Here is a 23,025-nt window from a genome sequence, read left to right on the forward strand (position 1 = left end):
AATTACCTTGATTGAAATCCACCTGACCGAAGGACGCACTTCTGAGTGGAGCACCAGCTCTTTGAAGAGTTAACAATGGTCCCCGAGACTCCAACCTGCTGACCGCATCCCTGGCTTCGGCCTCATTATTGTTGTTGCCACCAGTACCAGCAGAAGACACGTTCAAGGTATCGCACAGATCGTCCACGCTCGTAGCACTATCTACCACTGAATCACTGTATTGTCTCAAGTGTTGTTTTGTTGTCGGCGCGTCCTCGACGGAGACACCGATGACGAGATTCGCGTCATTTTTAACGTCACCAACGTCACCACTATTCTTCTCCGTCACCTTGCCCGACTTCGAGGACTTTTTCGAAGTGTCATGAACGAGCTGTTGTTTTCGACAGCTCTCGTTACCGGTGACCATCGAATCTGTACCAGTGAGACGTTCCTCGCCAACGCTTTCACTTCTAACAATACTCCTTGGATGCTGTTGTTGATTTTGAAGCCCGGTTTCATGATTTCTATAGATCCCACGATTATCATATCGACCGCAACTTTGAGCCGACTATAAATGTTCAAATTTAAAAATACATTACATATTTTCCAGCAATCATATTAAAAAATATTACGTTCGTTAGAAGATGTTTTACCTGTTGATGAGATTGAAAAGATGGCTGACATCCTCCCGGTGGAGGAGAGGAAGCTTGAGTACGGGAAGGTCGTCTAGGAGGTGGGACAGGTGCTGGTCCCTTAAGTTTTTCCGTAAGTTCGCGAAGACGCTCGGCCTTTTCGCTGCGGGGGGCGGAAGAGGATTTTTTTCCGCTTCCTCCTCCACCCCCGCTCCAGCGGAATCTGTGCAATCGGTCCACCGCTATCACCGCTGGTTCCTATATAACGAGGTAAAGAGAAATAAAGAAAAGAAAATGTATTTACGAGAATTATCACGAGATTTAACGCAAGCGCAAACAAATTTCAACAGCGATGTTAAAAAAAGAAACGGTAACAGCATAGATTCTTCTGTGAGTACGACTACTTTAGAAAGAACTTGTCTAACCGACGACAAGTTACATCTGGATCGTTTCGAAAGAACGACCAATAGAAGGAGAAGAAGATGATGAAGAAGAAGAAGAAGAGAAAAGAGTTATAGTTTCTTTCTCGCCAGGAAAATCGTACCGCGAAGAAAACGGACTCTGCCAGAATCTACGTTCGATCCATTGCTTCTTTCCACCATTTTGTTTTTTTTTCTCTCTCTCTTTCTCTCTCTCTCTCCCTCTTTCTCTTTCCATCAAATCCTGCACTCGCGCGGCCCGTGGGCAAATACAACGCAGCCTCGTGCGCCCGCTGCGAAGAGAAAAGACGGACGCCGACGAAAATAGAATATCGTTCTTCGACTAGGCATCTACCTACCAGCTCTTAAGCGTTTTCACTAAGCCCTAGGGCTTCGGACACTTTACTAATATTCCCTTTTAACTTTGGGAAGTTTGAGCGAATCGATCGTTAAAAGAAGAGAAAGAGAAAGAGATAGAGAAAGAGAAAGAGAGAGAGAGAGAGAGAGAGAGAGAGAGAGAGAGAGAGAGAGAGAGAGAGAGAGAGAGAGAGAGAGAGAGAGAGAGAGAGAGAGAGTAAGAACGCAAGAAAAAGAAGCGAGAAGTTGGAAGAAACGCGATACGAGCGCAGTAGCGATCTCTTAATCGTGCGTATCGTCGACCAAGAGAGCAAGAGATAAATATACCTGTCAAGGTTACGTGTACCCGCGTCGGAATCGTACGATCCTCGACACCGTTCTAAGGAAACCTACCTCGAGGCTTCTGACGCGATATTTTCCTACCCGGAAGCACTCCACCTTTGTTTCGTTGAGAGCCGTTATCACAAGGCCGGTCGTTTCTTATCGTGAAATAGCTTGAATATTTCTCGAAAGTATATTATCGCGTTATGCGAAGTAAGGGGAGTAATAGGTAAGGCTAAGGATACGGGATACAAGGAGACACAAGTTGTACCTGGAGCTTGAGGGTCTGATGCTTGGTCCACTGTGCGAGCTGACGCGGCACGGAAACCGAATGTTGCGTTTGGAGGCTCGGCGAAGAGGAGGAGTCGAACGACGGGTGCAACGACGAAGACGTCGAGGAGGAAGAAGAAGAAGAAGAAGAAGTAGAGACGGAAGATACCGGCTGCAACGGCGATGGGATCGCGGATGATTGTGGCTGGTGGTGTTGATTGTGCTGCTGCTGGTGCTGGTGCTGCTGTTGGCGGTGGTGCTGCTCGTTCCCCACCGTGGTACTTTGCAGCATCCCGCGGTTATTATTAGAGTTTGGCGTCGGCCGAGCAGCCGCCAGCTTCGCATCCACCGGCTGTTCCACGCCAGCAGTAGTGGCACGACTCTTCGAAAACGTGGGAGGAAGAGACGAAGACGACGAAGATGATGGCTGTGCTTGTGCCGCCGCTACTACTACCGTTGCTGGTGAAGGTGGTAGAGGTGGTGGAGGAGGCGGCAAAACTCCGTCAACGTCTCTTTCTCCTCCATTTCCACCTCCACCTCCGACTCCTACAATGCTGCCAACCGTCGATGCCATTGCTACCGATGAAGACGAAGACGACGGCGGCAGCGACGTCGCTGCCGCCGTCACCGTAGTCGTCGTCGTTGGGATCCTCGGCAGAGGCAACCGAGAACGTGGACCGATGCAACAACACTCGACTATACTCGACGCCAGATCGATCGACGACTTTTCCGCCAATTTCTCCGTCAGCCGTTCTCTCGACTCGCTTTCTCGCGAATTTCTCTTCCGTCTTCTCTCCGCTGATTCCTCCCTCGAGCTCGCGGGTGGTAGACTTTCCTAAAACCCAAAAGAACGTACAATCTTCTCTTATATTCTATACTCTTTATTTTTATTTTTTTCTTTTCTTTTTTTTCTATTCTCGAAGGCATCTTATCCTTATCGATATCATATATAGAGTATCATAGAAAAATATTATTCGTGGTAAAAGAATAAGATATACTATTAAACAATGGCGTCGTTACGACGTCAGTAAGTCGACGCCATTTCTTCCCACGAATGTGTTCTTGATATACTACTCCGAAATGGATCCTCTCTTACGTTAGTGTTCTATGCGCTCAGCGTTCTTCGGTATCTCTCGCGGTTTGTTAGAAAAACACGCTTGCTATTCGTTTTTCTATAATTAAAGTTATAAAGAATAAAGAGAAGGAACGAAGAAACGAGCACGGTAAAACGATTTATGAGCTATAAATCTTTCGCAATGATGAGTCTCTCTCTCTCTCTCTTTCTCTTTTTTTTTCTTTTTTAAACAAATCGATGAAATTCTTTTAATCGTCGACGAACGACAAAAACGTCAACTACTTGGCAGTCGATCTTCCACGAACGAAGAATTCCAACGAAAATTGTCAGCTAGCTCTTCCGACGTGTTCGGCTATATCGTCTCATGCCCGATGATTTGTCAGGATCGAAGGACTTGGCAGAGAAACTTGTCGCGTGCACGCGGCGAGAGATTCGCGTCGACGTTATACCTATGACGTCAAGTGAATATTATTCCGGATGAACGTGGATAGGAAACGGTGCAAGTAGAATGACAGAAAGAGGATAGAAAGAGAGAGAGAGAGAGACAGAGAGAGACAGAGAGAGAGAGAGAGAGAGAAAGAGAGAGACAGACAGACAGAGAGAGAAAGAGAGAGAAGAAAGGAGAGGCGGTTCAAGATCGAGTCACTGACTGGTCGGATTCTATTTACGCGATCGATTCTAAGTTTAGGATCTTTGGCGTGTTCGTTTTCTTCGTTGCCGAACGAATCCTTTGCCGTGGTCACTTAGCGAAGGTCATTGCGACCGAGCGGAAGGTTATTACGATAATTTGTATGGAGGTAACGGAAAGAAAAGAATAAAAAAGAAAAAGGAAAATAACGAAGAAGAAAAAGAGAGCGAATCGTTTTCCGATCTAAATTTGGTTTTTATCGAACAAGTTCTACACCTAATGCCTTATGTAATAATTCGTGAGTAGATATTCTGCTCTTTGAAACATTTAATTGATATCATGAGAATACAAACAATGATACATATTTTATGACTACAACAAAGTCGAATAATGTTTCAAGACCATTTTTGTTTATTTTAGAAAAATCTTATCTCCCACGTTTTTTTTCTTTCTTTTTTTTTTTAACGACAACATCGTAACTGTATTCAGTCGAAAAGTAACATAATAAAACTATCATCGTATGTATTCGTAAAATTATTCTCTTCCTTCGAACATAAAAACGAGAGTTACGATTACAACTTTTATGATTGGATCGTATCTACACATCAATAATATCAACAATCTTAGTCAGGTTTATTTATATTTTCTATTTACGTATTATAACGATCATTATGATGTATATATACCTGTGAGAGTCTCAGACCATATCTGGTGCCACCCAGTACGACGTATCCACCAGCGACGCCTCCTCCGGTCACAGCTCTCGCAGCTCCTCCCAACCATCCTCCAAAGCCACTGGCTCCTGTCTTCTCGTTCCCGCCACCCCCGTCTCCGCCGACGCGGGGCATTCTTCATCCTTCCCTCACCCTGAAATATATTCGACGTGGCGTTGATTTAAACAATCGACGATCTAGATGACGGACAAACGACAGTAAAATTCAATTTTAAAATCAAATTTATTTGCGTTTCACGAAAGATTTCAAATGATCTATAATACTTCCTTAATGAAACTCGTGTGTAGGGCGTGACAAGAATAAATAAATCAAATCGGACTACTTAGAACGGGGGGAATGCGCGAACGTTCGCAATAATTCACGCAGCTACTCGCACGCACGCGTGCGTGATAGTGCGTGCTCGGCCTTCTTCGTGACTACTTGATCGTTTTATACCGATATACACGACCGTAATTCACGACTTCTTTAACAAATTTTCTATATCCTCAAAGAATCTTTTTTCGTTTCTTTCCTTTTTTATTTATTTTCTTATTATAAATTCTTATTCCGTAAGAATGACTGATCGATAGGAGAATTATATTTCCCTCGTCGTTTGATTTTCATATTTTTACGTATATTTTATATTATTAATAGTTCGCGAATAGATCGTTGGATTATATCATAACGAATCGTCTAATAACGTCGAATATTTAATAGGAAATTATTTTCTTCAAAAGAATTCGACTATTCTCGTGTCTCATCTTTTCTTTCATCTTTTGTCACATTTTCTTTTCTTTTTCGAAATTATCAAACTTCGTAAACATGTTTAATGTATAAGTTATTGGATTCTTCTATCATATAACTATTCAAAGAGAAGCCACATTACGATCTCGAGATCGTGGAGTCGTAAAAAAAGTAAAAAAATTAAATATCTGAAGCACAAGCAGAAGAAGACATGTTCCAAATATGTTCGCAAGAAACACGCGACGCCGTCTCTCGATAATGATATGTATCGTTATTCCGGAAGTGCGTGTTATCGTGTTAAAAATAACATGTACCTAAGTATAGTGGTAACGCACGCGATTTAATGTATATAACTCATAATCGAAATTGAATTAATGAAATCGACGAACGATAACTGCCACGCTATATATGATAAGAATCGCACCTACCGTGCCTGTTTCTTGGCTTATGTGTGTATACGTAAAATTATTTAATATTTGATCACTATAGCTTGCGTAAAACTTACGTCATTATTTTTAAAGGAATGTGAAGAAAAGGAAGAGAGAGGAGGAGAAGAAGAATAATTCGATAATATCGAATAACCGAAAATACAAGAGAATCGTGCACGAGTTAAAATAATTTTCCAAAGTCAATTTCTCCTCGGGGAGATATCTTTTTCAAAGTCCCAAATTCAATTGACCGAAGCACGAATTGAAGCTTTGCCAGGATTGTATCAAAAATAACGAAAATGAGAAAATTTGATCGTAGGTAGTAGACCATTTCGAAGATATCTTCGTTCATTTCCCCTTTTTTTCCTATCTCTCTGTCTCTCTCTCTCTCTCTCTCTTTCTCTCTCTCCCTCCCTCTCTCTCTCTCTCTCCTCTCTCTCTCTCTCTCTCTCTCTCTCTCTCTCTCTCTCTCTCTCTTATTCGTACTTTCATTCGAAGTTAAGAGAAAACCGAAAAAATAAGATCTGCGAATTCCATGGACTCACTCAAGAATCTCTAGTCATCGGCATCACGTCGGCACGAGCCACATTCGAACAGACCGAAATTAATTAAATTCAGAACATTCGCGACGCGACGAGTGTACCATTGGAATGTCGTGCTTCTTGTTCGACAAAATTGGAATGCACTTTTTTACTTTGATCCAGACAGGTACACGCTTCACATACGTTTACAATGTTTTACATAACTTTTGCGAGACGTGGATACATATTTATACTGAAAGGAATTCACTCGATTCTTTTTAGCGATAATAAAGAAAAAAGAGAGAAAGAGAAATGAAGAGAAAAAAATAAAAAAAAAAATAATAAGAATAAGCTGGTTTCACGCGTTAATTGACAACGAACAGGTTGCATGAACATTGTTATGACTACTTCTCGGCAAAACTTGAAGATAAAGAAGGTACTTTTGAAGAGAGGTACTTTTTCAACGCGATCGTGACAAACACCGCAAGTACTTATATTCCATTAGTCGCGTTTGTACGAAAGGTAATTCGCGATGCAAATAACCAATAAACATTCGCGATGCTTTGTCATCGCAACGAAGTGCAAAGACTATATACACAATGAGGGTGCAATCCGCCGTAGAAGTTTATTTGTTAAACGATAAACTACTTTGTCGTCTGGGTTGCCAATAAATAGGAGAAGAACATTCTCTTCTCTCGAAATTCCTTAAAAGATCCATGAACTAGTGAATTAAAAGCATGCATATACTTATATATACGTGTGTGCACGCGTATGTGTGTAACTATATGTAACAGAATGATAATCAAATTCCACGTATTCCAGATCAAGCTTACTCTTGGCGAATTCCACGGATGATGCTTCTTTATCTTTGCTGGATGTTGGCAATCTCAGAGATAGGCTATAGATAGAAAAAACGGGGGAAGATATACTAAGCATTTTGACGACGATAACGACGAGAACGAACTACTATACTCTTTGTGTTTAATCAAGCGTAAACAAAGAATTCATGACTCTAATTCTTCGGTTAACTCTTCTGTATGCAAACATATGAACATATATACATAGTTTACACATAAAAGAGTATACATATATATATTTATATATATATGTTTATATATAGAATAGATTTTTTATAAATATAAAATAATTACAATGAAGAAATATAAGTAAATAATAACAAAATCAAAAGTAAATTAACAAAAGCGATTTTCTTACCGATAAATGGCGATGAGGCGCTAGGAATAGATCTTCATGTATTGATGGATCCTTTAGATCCTTCCTCCTTTCACGTTTCTTTCCTCGCGAGAGAAAGACTTTCACGACGCGAACTCTCTCTCTCTTTCTTTTTTTCTTTCTTTTTTCTTTTTCTCTTTCTTCAAGGACGCGACGTTCTCGATAATTGTCGAAAAATATTTAGGGACACCTTCGAAATGAAGAGATAAAGAAAAGAAAAAGAAAAAGAAAGAGATATAAAGAAAGGATTTTCAGCTACGAGCTGATTCTCTCAACGGTGGAAAGCAAGATGCCACCTTGGTGAAAGCCTCCACGAAGAAGAGGCTCCCTCGGCGCGGCGAGTGCCGCTCCCGCTAAGCGGAAGATTATCTAAATAGAGTCTGTGCCACACAAGAGAGAAAGAAAGACAGAGAGAGAAAAAGAGAAAGAGAGAGAAAGAGAGAGAGAGAGAAAGAAAGAGAGAAAGAGAGAAAGAGAGAAAGAGAGAAAGAGAAAAAAAGAGAGAGAAAGAGAGAAAAGAGGAGGAACGCGCAACGAGCTGGGTATTTATACGTCGTATCTTTCGAGAGCCAAAGGCCGAGAACAAAACAGAATCATCCCTCTGATCTTCGCCAGCTTCTCCTATGAAATCGTGAAAGTTAATTGTAATAGAAAATTGCAGTACAACTAATGTTCCGATTCTAAAGATTCAAGTCTATATTTTTTTCGTCAGACTTCCTTCCAGACAAGTTATCTTATACGACTCTCGAAAGACTTTATCATAACGTTTCGAAACGGAAAATCCATTCGTAGACAATGTAGCATCTATGTATATACGTTCCTCTTAGTGTGAGGAGTACGTTGACCCCGAAACAGTCGGAACTTCTTTCGAATAACGTTCGAAGTATCCGTAAAAGGCGACGTCGAACGTTTCCGGTAATAACAACTACTTATAATTTCAAGTCTATATAGACTCTAAATGAAACAAGAGATACAATTTTGTTTATCTTTTTCCTTTTTCTCCTTTTTTCTTATTTTTTATTTTTTTTTTTTTGCTTTTTTTTCAATCTCTTGTTCAAACGTCCTCAAAAAAGAAAAAAGAAAACTATTACACAAATTTTACTCGTTAAACATTCGATTTGAACGATCTTTCTCGTACGATAAAATTGTAACTGCATATACGAGTATTAGAAATAATTATTTTCTCTAGTCTTATATGCTCAATTTACGACATTTAAACGATAATTTAAAGTCGACGATAACGAACCGATACACTTTCGTGTAAATTTAAAAAGAAAGAAATAACAAAAATGTGCTCGAGGCCATATCGATAAGCTCACGAGATATCGTTGGCTGTCTAAATTCGTTCAACGAACGTTCGGAAAGTTTCTTCGAAGGTTGATCGCGTTGAGCAAGCGAGCGGTACGCCTCTAATTAAGAGCGCAATGATCGCTTTACGCGATTACGGTGGTAGCTCGGTCCGTTAGAGAGCCGGACCGATAAAGAAGTTCGAATTTAGACATTTTTACGCGTCTCGTGTAGTCAGCTGTCCCGCTATACGTCTGTTCTATACCAACTACCCGCTATACGCCGTCTCTGTCCTCTCTCTCTCTCTCTCTCTCTCTGTCCTCTCTCTCTCTCTCTCTCTCTCTGTCCTCTCTCTCTCTTTCTCTTTCTCTCTCTCTCTCTCTCTCTCTCTTACTCTCTCTTGCTCTCTCTCTCCCTCTCTCTCTTTCTAATAAGAGATATTTTTCTATTTTCCTTTTCAAATTCGATCGCTTTCCACGCAAAAATGTGGATTTTGTCAAGTTTGTGTATTCAAATGTGAAGAATAAAATGTAATTAATAATATATGAGGAATAAAATGATCGAAAAATAAAACGATTCAGTGAAAGATTGAAATACGCTTAAATATTATAGAATGGAATATTTATTTGAAAATATAATAAAGAGAAAACTAAAAAAAGAAAAGAAACAAGATAAATAGATAGATGTTGATTATGTTCATTCGATTTGTTGACAATCAAAATACACAATTAAACGTTGGATGAGAAATAAGAAGAAAGGTGAGAGAGACAGATAGATAAATAGACGAAGAGAGAGAGGAGGAGAGAGAGAGAAATATAGGATCATGAACAGCTTCTTCAGACTTTTATTCTCTTTTCGCACGAAGTACGTAACAAGACGAGGGACATTTTCGAATTTAGCTGTGCCTAGTGAAATTTATTGAGCGGACCATGACAAATAGGCAACGTTCATTGCGTTACATAAAACGATAATGCGCCGCGTAGTCTCTCGTAATTGTTTGCTTCATTCGAAGTTGACATTTTCCAGTCCCATCAACGAAGTTGAACTTTATAGAACGCTCGGCAGCCACTTTGTATCTATATCGACCTAGTTTTAACAAGAGGTAATAGCAAAGTTCGCCGAGTCTTCGTCAACGGACTGATATATATAACTGGTAATGATTCTGTTCCTTCGACTCCGGTTAGTTTTGATTCATCGAGGATACTGTTTCACTCGGAAGTGAGAGCAGGTTGTTGCGTCGAAGAAGAAAATAGAAGAAAATAGACGAATAAGAAATAAGAGGAGAAGAAATCTCAGTTCTAATACGGCCCACGTTGGATGGGACTCTTTCCTGTCTTCGACTTGTGCCTTTACCATCACAATACCTTTCGTCTATTCTTTTTTTTTATCTCTCTCTCTCTTTTTCTCTTTATCTCTCTCTCTTTTTCTTTATCTCTTTATCTCTTTCTTTCTCTTTCTCTTGGAGAGTACGCGCGCGCATCCAGCTTCCGGGATCGTCGGAATCACGGACAAATTTCGCCTTTCTCCGATCGCCAACAACTACCAACGATAGATATAACAGAAAAGGGATAGCTATAGTTCTAACGTTCGATGGGTTCGTTCTCTCTTTAAGAAAAAAAATTTACTTTACTATTGTCATACATATTATAATGATAAAGACCTAAATGAATAAGTTATACTTACTTTTTTCGCGACAAATTTCCGCGGGATTCGTCCAAGGAATGAGGCCTACTCCTACGACGTTAATTTCCATGCGAACTCGTGTGTCTTCGGGTTTTCGTTCGTATTTCGTTTATTTTTTCTTTTTGTTTTTGTTTATTTTCTTTTCTTTTTTTTATTATTTTCTTTCGATTAGATTTCCTTTTCTCAAATTCGTTTTATAAGTTTATCATTTTATTATTTTTTTCTCCTTTTCTTCTTTGTTTTATATTATTTTCTTCCCACGACCGATTCTAATGATGATCTATATGAAAGATACGCAAACGTATTTAAACAATTTGAGGAATTGATATATGATAAATAATAGATCGACTCGATCGATTTCTCAAAGATAAATCTTATAACAACGGAACGAAACCTCTTTTTCTTTTTATCTTCTCCTCTCTCTCTCTCTCTCTCTCTCTCTCTCTCTCTCTCTCTCTCTCTCTCTCTCTCTCTCTCTCTCTCTCTCTCTCCCTCTCTCTCTCTTTCTTCGTATCTTCGTTTCGACGTCCTCGTTACGAATGATACGTAATGCGATCTCTCGAATTGTTGGATCCAAAACGATTCATTTCGAAGGATCACAATACCAGGCAATTAATTACATTTACGAATATCTTCTTTGTTATCATAAAAAAAACTTTTTTCACACGATTACGATTTATTGCGAAATGGATTCACTTGAAAAATATTCACAGAGAAAAAGTAACCTCTTGTAGTCTGATTTCTTCAAAGTAGAATACACCCACGAGAAAGCAGAACTTGGGGAGGTCTTTGAAACGAAGTAAAGTCAGCGTCTCGATCCTTTTATCGACCTTGAGCCACTCGATCCCCCTTACCCTCGATCGGTCATGATGCTGTTCCAAAACTCACCGTCTCACTCTTTCTTTCTTTTTTCTTTCTTTCTGTTTCTTTTCCTCTCCCTCTCACACTTTCTCTCTCTTTCTCTCTCTTTCTTTCTCTCGGTATCTTATTTCGTTCGTAGGGAGAACGAAAGGACGTCGTCCTTTCCTCGAGAGATTTTCTTGGCTTCTCTCGAACGACTATCTCGACCGGCTACGAAATGTAGGAGGAGGAGATGAAGGTGGAGGAGGAGGAGAAGGAGGAAGAGGAGGAGAAGAGTGCTGTTTTAGCAGAGAAAGAGATAAAGGTTCGAGTAGGTGCGCGGTTTCTTGGCACAAGAACGATTCGATGAGGAGGAAAAGAAGAAAAAAAAAAAGAAGAAGAAAAGAGACGGAAGAGGAAGAGAAAGAGGGAAGTGAAGAAATAAGTGGATAAAGATAAAGTGGAGGAGATGGAGGAGGAAACGATAACGATAAAGACGCGAAAACGTACGCGAAACGGAGGTTTTCGTATGGGTCGCGCGACTAGAAGAGAACTATGAGTTTTTCGTGAGTTCGACTCCAGCTGGGCACGAGACAAGTCTGGTTCCGCTGTTACTGCTGGTGCTGCTTGTGTTGCTGGTACTCATGCTGGTGTCCGGATTGGACGCAAGAGACCATGGCGCACGCCTATGCAACCGAACCGAGCCGAGACGTCGAGAAAGAGAATCGCCGAGTCGCGGAATCGAAGTCGAATCGTGCCGTGTCGTACGTACTGTGTCGACGCGAGACGAGAGACGCGGACGTACCGGCACTGAGGAAAACTTCAACCGTCTCTCCGGAGAGAGAGACCGCGCTGGAGACCCAAAGGGATGGGTCCCCACATAATATACTTGGAGGGGGATCTCTTAGTATACCATCTTTCGGATAACTCCAACTAAGACATTCATTGATCATTCTCACGATAGATCTTTCATCAAAATCATTCTTAACGAATAATTTCCTTATCTATTTTATTATCATTTTTTTTAATATTTTGTTAATTAATACGATGTTGTTTTCGTTAACTTTATTGAAATTCAATACGCGTAATCTTTTATCGCTTAGCGTACGTTCTTATTAACATTTCTACGAACTGATCGTATACATAACCTGATATCCATTCAACGACAACGACATTAATTTCATCGTCTTCCGTTCGTAGCGCTAGCAGTTTTCATTCGATACATCTCTTTCTTTCTCTCTCTTTCTTTTCTACGTAACGTGCGTGAGTGAGAATATGTATACTCAAAGTGTATCGTGATAGAAAAGAGTGGGATCATGATATACATGGCCTTGAATAGTTCTCGTGGCGCCAAGTGCATCTCGAATTTGAATCGTTCATACGAAATGCGAAATTTATTTACTATGTTTAAGAAACGATATGATATAATTTTGATCTAAACATTGATGTTGATTTCGTTTAAGATAATCATTTCCTTTTCTTTTTTTATTATACGATTTTATCATTAATTATATAGAAATATCATTCTTGGTTTGTTATAATATCTTCGAGAATAAATTTTATCTATCCATTTTCAAAAGATTTTTTTTCTTTTGCGGCACCAAAATGGCTACTCGATGCGGAAACCGCAGGCGCGTAATTCGAAACTATTGAACTACATTTTCTACAGGTTAATCACCGAATGCGAAGCTTTAAGCGGTTTGTATGCTCATATATGAGATCTTTGTTGCTGTACGACAGACGAACACATTTAAATATTATACATCGAGCTTTATGCTTAATTTTTTGCACGACTATTCTTCGAATAACGATGAAGGGATAAATTGAAATATTAAAAGGATTGTACGTACCAAAATACAAAAATTCGCAAGACAATCTGAATCGGTCGACGTCATGACCTTCTTACTTTATGGAGGGGAGTAGATGGTACGATGACACGACGCCATTAGTAGTACTCTCGTTGACGCGTGCATTACTTTCAATATCATATCTCGAATTATTTCCTCATTTGAGAAATCGTTCAATTATTATCTGTGATTTTCTTTGAAGGAGATGCGAATAAATCAAATCAAATCTTCGCGTTTCAAACGACAAGTTTAAGTGACCTGAAAAAATTTATTCTCAATTAAAGAAGAGAGGTTATCTGTGTCGCACGCGCTTTTACATTGTAAGTTTTGATGATTTTCTATATTCAAATTATACATTATATTTGCGCGCGAATATTTTGATTTAAACGTTATCTTCTGTCATAATATTCAATTTTGTAATGTTTACAATAACTTCAGTTATTGTTTAAAAGTTGGTAACTCTGATACGACGACGCCCAACTTTTATGTATAAGTGGGTGGAGCGTTGCTTGCGTTTAGGTTAGGAAGTTAAATGATTAGTGTTTTCGTTGATCAACACGAGGATGATAGCTGGGATATTATATATTTGAGAGTCTTTGTTTCAGCATCAAAATGACAGTTTTACAATCCTGCTGGTCTCCGTGCATTTGGACAAATAATGTCAAAACAGGATCCAAAGTTATTGCATTTTATACAATGGTACATATGAAATATGAATGCAAATTAGTCAGTGATTCATTTCCTTTATGATAGACAATGTTAATATTTTGTAGGCACTGAGCATTATATTTATTACTTTAATATGCTATCAAATGAACGGTGGAGATTCTACGCAGTTGTACAATCCTCTTTTTGAAGCAGATATTAGAGGATGTAAGTCTAAAAAATACATATAATGTAATTAAAGAAGGTTTAACAAAAAGATTGTTATTACTTTCAGCGATGCAAGTTATAGGAAGTTGTTTGATTGTTTACTTTCTACTTCTTACTATTTCTGCTGCTTTAATGATATATGGAATACGCGAAGGTGTAAGAGGATGGCTACTACCATGGTTAATACTGTGGTTTATCATTTGCGTTTTCCTCTTAGTATTTGGATTATGGCTATTAGGAGGATATTATATTTATGTAAGTGTAGAAATAATTAATTTCGATAAGACATTCATATTATGATTACTTCTTTTTATAGTTGGACTCTGTATTTGCTACACTATGTATATGGCTTTGGATGTCATACAACGTAAGTAATTCAGATCATGGTATAAAATTTATTAAATATAGTTTTTTTTTGTGTATTTACATCTGTATGTTTTATCAAATATAGATTTACTGTTGGTTAGTCGTCTACTCCATGTATAAAGTATTCGAAGAATTACAGTCGCCTAATATTGAACTACTTTGGCCGTGATAGGTATATTGCAATAATTTATTAGTAAAAAAGTGCCTTTGACTACATACTCAACACCAAAGTAAGCTGAAATGCTCTACACCTACGTTGTGTTCTTTTTTACTTCGTTTGTGTCTAGTTTTAGGTGTTGTCTCATGATCTATTTCATAAGTCTTGCCAGAGTGCAAGAACGATTAATAAACCATCAATAATAATAGTATGTTGTCTATCGAATATTATAGATCTGAAAATAGATCTTTAAGAGAATTAGATTAAGATTTTAAACATTTTTTAAATGGCAGAAGTCTAAGAAGTCCATATTTCAAATATTTAATACAAGTAGTACGATTTGTAAGAGAAATATAAAGGCACAATATAATAACTGATAGAATAAACGAGCTTGATGATATAAAGTTTTTACGTAGCTGTTGTGTATATTGAAAAAGACTTCTGTGCAAGTATTCAAGAATATGCACTTTTATGTGCAGTTACGAGGTTCTTATATTTTTTATATGAGCTTTGAAATACAAACGTTACTAACATTAGTACAAGTAGAATATTTACATATTTATATGATAATTATTTACTTATTTTCATAATTTTATATTTCTATTATATATATTTCTATGTAACATATGTTGTATATACATGTCGCTTTTTCTCATTATTTTCAAATAAAATCTTTTATTATATAAATAATGTTCGAACAGTATTAATGTAGATTTATAGTGACTAATACGTAGTGATTTATATTATCTTAATTATAATCTACACGATGATGAAATAAAATAAATAAAAAAAAATCATAATCGAATATAAAAACAAATATATAAAAATCATGGTACACAGTTCAATACGTATAATATCGAATATCGATATAATTGTTACCTTTATCGAGATATGCGCATAGTACATTTATATTCACAAGGTGTTAACGCTGTAGCAAAAACTGACCGTTATTAAACGTTGGTGACCGTTCCAACGGTTTTTCAACGAACGTAAGGCGAATCACTATATTTGCGGAGATAAAAGCGTCAAGTAGTGGAAAAGAAAGTGTTTAATTATGTATATACGTAGAACTCGTATAAAGTTCGACATTGAAACATGAAAATGTTTATATATTTTGAGAAGATATATGTACTTAAGTTTAAAAAAACTAACTAGCATAATGATAAAGTATCGTTGGGTCTTCCCAACATGTAGGTTATAATTTCTCTGGAAATATCGTTAAAGTCGATTAATTATATCAAATAAGCTCTAAACTTCTTCATTGAATGATAAATGAGCGAAAAAAAAATTAATTGTATTTTTTTTCTTTTTGTGTTCGACATACTTTATTGCGAACGTTCGTTCAGTTAATATCACAAGGATTCCACGAAAAGAATCATCGAAAGGAGAAACCCTCTACCATATGTAGCAGTGTCGTAAAACGTTAATGGGTCGGCCACACGATTTTACGATGTTTCACGAAAGATGTAAAAAAGCAGACGATAAACTCCGAAGAATTTGCGGGACGAGAAGTATCTGACTTAAAATGACGAAAGTCATCATCTTTTGATACATTCGCATGAAATTTATTCTTGATTAATAGTAAAGTATTTCTTTCAATTGATCTTTTAGTCTGTCGATCCTTGATATTAATGATTTTGTTTTTATAAAAATATAAGCTTTCTCAGGTTAAAGGCAAATAACGGATTTTAGTTTTTCCAAAGAAGAAGGAAGAGTTTCGAAGAACATCTGGCAGAGGTCACGTCGGTAGTATATCTACTGCGACTGTTTGAAAAAGACCATCGCATCGTTTTCTATGACTCATTCGATTAATAGTATATTTTTACTTTTAATTATCCTCGTTTATATCTCATTATATTTACTAACTTTTTCAATAGTAAGTTGTAATTAGAATATAATCACAAAAATTATCAATAAGATTATATACTATACGTATATAACATATACATATACATATACATTTATATTTATTTTATAATCACGGAAATTCGTTAATAATAAAACGATGAATATTTATAATTTAATAATATCAACAAATTCATACGGTATAATATAACTTTTCTTAACTTACAGACGAAGCAGTAGTCTCTCTGTTTGTTTCTAAAGGAGATACGAAGATCTATCTACTTCGTAAAAAAGGTTAAGTTATCGTCCATCTACTCCTACATACATGCATACATAATATATATATATATATATATATATATGTACATACATATACACGCGTGCACGAACGCATACATACATATGTTATCATTCAACCGTCACTTTTTAAGGTAGTGTTAGTTTCACATGTTAATGTATATGTTAGTTGTAAATGATATTTATCGAAATAAAGCGTACTAAGAATCGTTTAGGGGAGTCCTTATAAAACTTTATCGTTTGTGAACAAAGTGGCAATGGACGATCGATTTCAAAGATGTGTTCGTTATTGAATTTTCATTGATAGGACGAGTTTTGCAATGAGTTTGTCACAGCAGGTAGTACTTCCTGCAGTGCACAATATTTCCTTCATTTTCTACTTCTAGCTTTGTTCAAGCACATTTAAAATCGTAGGCGGTACAGAAGTGCTGATAAGACCGATACGCCGACGTAAAGCGACCGTAAATGGCCCGTAAAAGTATGAATGAAGCGTTCTTGCCTCAACGATAGCAAGCATTGCCCCAACGATCACGCTTCTGTAACATAGCTTTCTAGAAAGAGGTTTGACTTTTATGGTAGAAATAAGAAGAGAAATTTGTCGTTTATTAACGTAATTGTTGAGATGTATGTACACTTACATATTTGGAAAAATTGTAAACTCTAAGATGTTTTCAAATTCTATTAAAAAGACATTATTACTACTTTGTAAACAATAGTTTTCACAATTAGCAATAACTTTTTAAAAGGCATATTATCGTTACTTTTGCAAACAAACAAATTTTAAAATAAAATTTACGTACTTATTTATTTCAAAATAATGTATCTCAAGATTAACAATGATATTGACATTCATTGTAGTTTGGAAATCATTGAAGCCAATAGATAAATACGATTGATTGTTTTTTTTTTTTTTTTTTAAATCTGTGAGTACGTATGGAGCACGTAGTGTTTATTCGTCTCTTTTACCGAAGATAAACGATATCTCAGTTCTATAGCGAACGTTCGAAGGTTAACATCGTCTCAATTAAATTTCTCGTATAGCTAATAGTAATACGATTTAAAGAAAAAGAAACATTGAAAATTCGGTGTATCGTACGTTCGATTTATCTCTCTCGGTCTTCTAAGAAATCAGTCGTCATGTAACATGATATGCGTTGCGATTTCACCACAAAACGATTTCCAAGGATTTCTTCTAATGTAGTATGCTGTTAACTAAAGGATACGGGAAGTAAGAGTTAATGTCATTTCCACGAAAGAAATAAGTTTTGTCCGTAACGAGTCTCATCCGAGAAATTCCATTACAATCGTCAATCTTATAATCGTTTTGCCTCTTACTTCCATAACTCTGTAATTCGATGATCGTGTAATCATCGAACGATATACACTGCGTTTCTCTTAAGTGAGAGCGAGAGCGTTTACGTCGTTTCGAGTACATTCGCAGGGAATAATCGTCTTGGAATACCGGTATTCAACGTGGCACGCGCGTTAAGACGACATTGAGCTAGCTTTTATACGTTTGAGCATAATATTCGAGTTTGATAGAAAATAGAGATAAAAAACCAAGAAAGAAAGAGAGAGTATTATTAATTCAAATTCTATACTAGAACCCATTACACTTTATTTTTTTCGTCTTACTCCATACATTTCTCTCTCTCTCTCTCTCTCTCTCTCTCTCTCTTTCTCTCTCTCTCTCTCTCTCTGTCTTCTCCTCTTTTATTTCTTAACGATTCTCTTTCATTAATACTTTTCCTGATTATTCGCTTTTCACCAGGAATAATCATAAGTCAAGAAACCAGCTTAACGAGCGTCAAGAACATTTACGTAGTAATAATAATAGTAGTATAGTATAATACTATCGATGAAAGTTTCAAACATACAATCGATCGAGATTACGACTCAATTTAGTTGATGGAACTATGATCATCTTCCTTTTTTTCTTTCATATTATATATACATATATACACATACATAAATATATACATACCTATACATACATACGTATATATCTACCTATACATATCTTTTCTAGTTTGTCTCTTATTTTTGAATATGAGTCTAAGCGTAGATCACGTTGTGAGAGAAGAGGCACCGGTAAAAATAATTCCTTCGATGTACCAGAGATTTACGATATGTCACGTGAAAGGTCTTCGGTCAAATTGTTTCACATTGATTTTCAGGTCGAAGATGAGAGAAAGAGAAAGAAAGAGAGAGAGAGAGAGAGAGAGAGAGAGAGAGAGAGAGAGAGAGAGAGAGAGAGAGAGAGAGAGAGAGAGAGAAAGGCGTCCATACCGCTTCGTCTGCCCACACGCGACGTCTCTGAGAAGGCATTGTGGTTTCCAGGCACTTATTTATGTGCAGCTCGACGTTTCCGCCCCTTCCGCCTGTAGTTTAGGGCCGTTGACTTGAACGAAAGCGTCCAAGGAAGGCAGATGCCATCATTGTCGTCGTTGTAGTCGTCGTCGTCGTCAACGTTTCCCTTTGTCACTTTGTCGCAACATCGATGACCTTTTCTCTCAGCATCTCACGCGACAGGTGTAATTACACGGAGAGGACTAACTCTCACTTCTATGTCCTCTAATGGAAATTCATTTTTCGTCCTTCAAAACGTTTTCTGCGCAAATGAATCGGTAGAATGAAATAAATCGTGGTACAATGTTCTAAGACCAATATCACGGAGAGTACTCTTTTGAGTTAATAACTATAGTTGCATTTATATTTATATAACTTTGTTTAATTGTTTAATATAACTTTTTGGTAAATATAAGAAGAAAGGGTTTAGAAAGAGAATGTAAGAGGGTTTTCAGGAAAATTCGCATCTACTGTTTATACATGATTACTGATTGATATGTATCAAAATGTATCAGTATTTACGTTAGATGTATAACGATACTATTATTAAAAGAAAAAAAGCATAAACATGCGTATATCGAAAGCCATATAATCAAGTCTATAATTTCTTTTTTTTTCTCTTCTTTTTTTGTAATAAATAAATTTATCGGGGTTCATTTCGAATCATGCGTATCATTTAAAACAATCGAAATGTGTTTTCGGTACAATTCAATATATTTACTTGTTCGATTTTTAAATTCGATAATTAAGCATTAATCTTGAATGCTTTATATAACTTCACATCGAGATTTAACGGATTCTGCAGGAGTTTAATATCGGAAAAAAGAAAAGAAAAAAGTTGAGTGAAAAGAACTACGCCCGTTGACCCGAAACTCATTCTCTCTTTCTCTCTCTCTCTCTCTCTCTCTCTTTTCACATAATATAAGAACGAAAGATTTTTGCTCTCAGCGCGCACACAACGCGTATGCAAAACAAGCGACGACGGGCTCATAACGTATGTATCTTGCTTTCTATCGAAGCTCGCGAAACCATATTAGTGCATCCTGCATTGCGCAAACGGTACGGCCAGCTGCAATCCGGCTCCATATTAGCCCTCATCCACCACTACTTTCGCGGCTTGGCTCGTTGATTGGGTTATAATCGACGAAAAATACGGAGCCGATGGCCCATTACGTGCCTGCTCGATCGTTTTTCGATTCGTTCGCCATTTCGTCGTCGTCGTCGTCATATTCGACGTCGACGTTGTTCGCTTACAGTCATTACGTCTTCGATATACTGTATTAAGTTTTTTTCCCTTTCTTTTTTTCGGGGAGGGGTTTTTTATTATATTATTATTATATCCTCTCTTTCTCTCTCTCTCTTTCTTTTTTTCTTTCGTTCTCTCTTTCTCTTTTTTCTTTCTATCTTCGATCAAAAGAGTCAAAGTTGTTCAGCTGCCAACGAGCTCCAGGACGCGAACGACTTCCACGAAACGATTATCTACCAGGAAGGACCCTTTGTAAACGACTAAGCGATTCGAAGACGAGGATATCGTCGTCGATCAACGACCGTGCGAACGCCAATGCGAGGGTTATTTGTAATTGTTAGGATCGCATTGTAACGAGAGCCTGAGTTATTGGACGTCGTTGGGCATATCGTATCCTTATTGAATCTCCTGTCACGTTACCGCGACGTATATATACTTTATATTGTACCGTTAGATATCACGTAGAGTTAGTCTTTTCTCTCTTTCTTTCTCTTTTTTTTATATCTTTCTCTCTTTCCTTTTTTTTCTATAAAGAGAAAAAGATCAGCATGGCCTTAATTTCGAATTTCTATATCAATATATAATAATATCTTCCTGATTTCGTTTCTTCGTTTCATTACTTCGTTAAAACAAGCAAGCAAGCAAGCTCGATTATAGATTTTTGCTCTTTTTTTTTCTTTGTACCTCGTTTCATTCGAAGAGTTAAACAAGCCAAGGTATTATATCGATTTAGTCCTTTCTACCTGTATATAGGTCGAAGTTATCCAATTTCGCAGTTACGAAAGAGCCATTGAGTTACTTGCCGCTCGTTTAATTCCACATGCAGCTAAGAACGTAATACGATGAATAACCAAGGACGAATCCGATCGGTCTGGTTGATATCATGTCACGGTCAATGCAGGCGGATATTTTTGTAATTATGTTTTATTATTGATTACATAATGCGTTTTGGAAAAAAAAGAAAAAGAAAAAAAAAGAAAGTAATTTGGGAATAATCCTCGTTAAGATAGAAAAAAAAGAAAAAAGTATATATATAGACGACGACCAAAGGAAAAATTTCATTGGGGTGCACGCACGCGAGAGAGAGAGAGAGAGAGAGAGAGAGAGAGAGAGAGAGAGAGAGAAAAGACAAACAACACTCTCTGTTACTGCGAGCTCACGATCCGGCAATATAATAAATTTGTTCGAAGTATCAGCTGGTCTCGAGTGTGTCGTACCTTCGACTCGGCTCGCACGTCGTCGAATTAATTTCCACGCGTTTGCGGAGTCGGCGTGGAAAAGAAAAAGAAGAAGACGATTCAAGCGTTCTCTTTCTCATTTGAAAGAGTAAGTAAATAAAAAGATAGAGACAAATATATATATATATATATATTTATCTTTCTATATGTATATATATATATATTTATCTCTATATGTATATGTATAGAGAGAGAGAGAGAGAGAGAGAAAGAGAGAAGTTGAAGGTAAGAAGGGCGATAGAAGGGTAGAAATTAATTGGACGCGGCTTTAACTTTACGACTGTCACTATTATGCTGCCACAACGACGACGACGACGACGATGGTAACGACGGTAACGATAGCAATAGCGAGTAAAAGGAAAGAGGAAGAAACGTTAAAGTAAGGGGAGAAGAAGGTGAAGAAAAAGGAGGATAAGAAGGATAAGGCGGAGGAGAAAGAAGAGAAGGAAGAAGGCTTGTACGCGGCGTGCTGCTCTTTCTCTCTCTCTCTCTCTCTCTCTCTCTCTCTCTCTCTCTCTCTCTCTCTCGTACAAGATAGTTAACGATTAATACGATTGCTCGCGTTTACCGCCGCGTGTTTCACACGCCAACCGGCTAGACGACACTAATTACGCTATCAAGTAACGCGAGGGAGCGCGTACACCGTCAACGATAATTGCGCTAACTGACCGCTTCAATTGGGACGAATTATTATCTCGCGGCCACGCATTTTTTCTTTATCTATCTATCTATCTATATATCTCTTTCTCTTTCTCTCCGCCCCCTCTCCCTCTCCCTTTTTCTTTTTAACACATGCGACACACGACAAAGTCAGTTTTTTCCCGCGAAGCAGATCCAGTGTCTACGACCTCTTATCACCCTTCTACATCTGTCTCCCTTTTTACGGAAAGTGAGAGAGAGAGAGAGAGAGAGAAGTGTGTGTTTCTGTGCGTATGAGAGAGAAAGGGAGATTCAACGTTCGGTCGTTAACGATCACGATTTTCATTTCTCGAATCGTATTCGCGTGTAAACTATTTGTATTTTCTTTCTTTTTCCATTCTTTTTTCTTTTTCTTTTACTTTTTCCTTTCTTTTCTTTGTTTCTTTTTATTTTATTTCCAGGCGACGAGCACGACGGGCGGTCTACGTTCAACATTCCTTACAAGTTTCTAAGATCAGCCTAAACATTATCCGCGATATGATCTACGAATTATTGCTTCGATCTTTGCATAGATAAATAATATATACTTATTTATATAATATGCATACGTGTATATGCATATTGGAAAAGATTATCGGAAAAATTTGTTCTGAATAGAAAACTTGACGATTTTTATCGTTAGGATGTATAGAATTAAAATACCGATTGCATCTTCCTCTTCTTTTGCTTGGCAAAGAACGATCTCGTTCCCACGATCGAAGAAGACTCAACAAACTCTCTTTTTGTTGTCTCGTATCGTGGTTATACTCATGGTGTTAAAGGGTTACACGCTTCAAAGATACACAGACATAGACACACACGTTTAGATATTCTTTAGATTGGATGTGAAAAACGCGTGGATTTTCGGGGCCTGTGTTTAATACCTAAATTCTTATTATTATTAAAATTAGTGGTGTCATGGTGCATTAGCTTTACACATTTTATATATATTTATATACATACACATATACCTACATACATGAATAGTAGGTATACGGT

At 37.4% G+C, this 23,025-nt stretch overlaps 2 protein-coding genes and 1 long non-coding RNA gene across 14 annotated transcripts in view; 1 reads left to right on the forward strand and 2 right to left on the reverse strand.

Moving 5' to 3' along the window:
* LOC124423673 overlaps positions 1-12,814 on the reverse strand; it is a 28,288-nt gene extending 15,474 nt beyond the window's left edge. For 2 of the 9 annotated variants that reach the window (XM_046961694.1, XM_046961693.1), the window contains exons 1-5: positions 10,291-12,799; positions 4,368-4,548; positions 1,980-2,813; positions 633-869; positions 7-547 (exon numbers count right to left, since the gene is read on the reverse strand). In XM_046961694.1, coding sequence (XP_046817650.1) covers positions 7-547; positions 633-869; positions 1,980-2,813; positions 4,368-4,529 — 1,774 coding nt within the window. In that variant the 5' untranslated portion in view covers positions 4,530-4,548; positions 10,291-12,799. Of the gene's footprint in view, positions 1-6; positions 548-632; positions 870-1,979; positions 2,814-4,367; positions 4,565-6,920; positions 6,986-7,302; positions 7,675-10,290 lie in introns of those variants that run through there. The other 7 variants (XM_046961689.1, XM_046961692.1, XM_046961695.1 and 4 more) reach the window with 7 other exon arrangements.
* A 234-nt stretch (positions 12,815-13,048) lies between these two features.
* LOC124423683 lies at positions 13,049-14,584 on the forward strand. 4 transcript variants are annotated; one of them, XM_046961725.1, is made up of 6 exons: positions 13,049-13,297; positions 13,583-13,676; positions 13,751-13,850; positions 13,918-14,105; positions 14,167-14,217; positions 14,302-14,584. In XM_046961725.1, exons 2-6 carry the CDS (start codon positions 13,590-13,592, stop codon positions 14,383-14,385), a joined length of 510 nt encoding a protein of 169 aa, XP_046817681.1. In that variant the 5' UTR covers positions 13,049-13,297; positions 13,583-13,589; the 3' UTR covers positions 14,386-14,584. The 4 variants fall into 4 exon arrangements, with proteins under 4 accessions (XP_046817681.1, XP_046817682.1, XP_046817680.1 ...); XM_046961726.1 differs by lacking the exon at positions 13,049-13,297 and adding an exon at positions 13,424-13,496; XM_046961724.1 differs by lacking the exon at positions 13,049-13,297 and having other exon boundaries at positions 13,504-13,676.
* On the reverse strand, positions 14,375-21,076 carry LOC124423686. The gene is made up of 2 exons (XR_006942134.1): positions 16,445-21,076; positions 14,375-16,137 (listed from the first exon to the last, which is right to left on the reverse strand). It is a non-coding gene; the product is annotated as an uncharacterized LOC124423686 (long non-coding RNA).
* Between the last annotated feature and the right edge of the window lie 1,949 nt (positions 21,077-23,025).

This window comes from Vespa crabro, chromosome 4, assembly GCF_910589235.1.
Source record: "Vespa crabro chromosome 4, iyVesCrab1.2, whole genome shotgun sequence".
Classification (NCBI taxonomy): Eukaryota; Metazoa; Arthropoda; class Insecta; order Hymenoptera; family Vespidae; genus Vespa; species Vespa crabro.

Bases quoted from the DNA above. Each gene is read 5' to 3' on its own strand.
- LOC124423683 (XM_046961725.1), top strand. From the start codon at position 13,590: ATGACAGTTTTACAATCCTGCTGGTCTCCGTGCATTTGGACAAATAAT. The intron at 13,677-13,750 runs GTACATATGAAA...AATATTTTGTAG, and splicing joins TTATTGCATTTTATACAATG to GCACTGAGCATTATATTTAT. The intron at 13,851-13,917 runs GTAAGTCTAAAA...TATTACTTTCAG, and splicing joins TGAAGCAGATATTAGAGGAT to CGATGCAAGTTATAGGAAGT.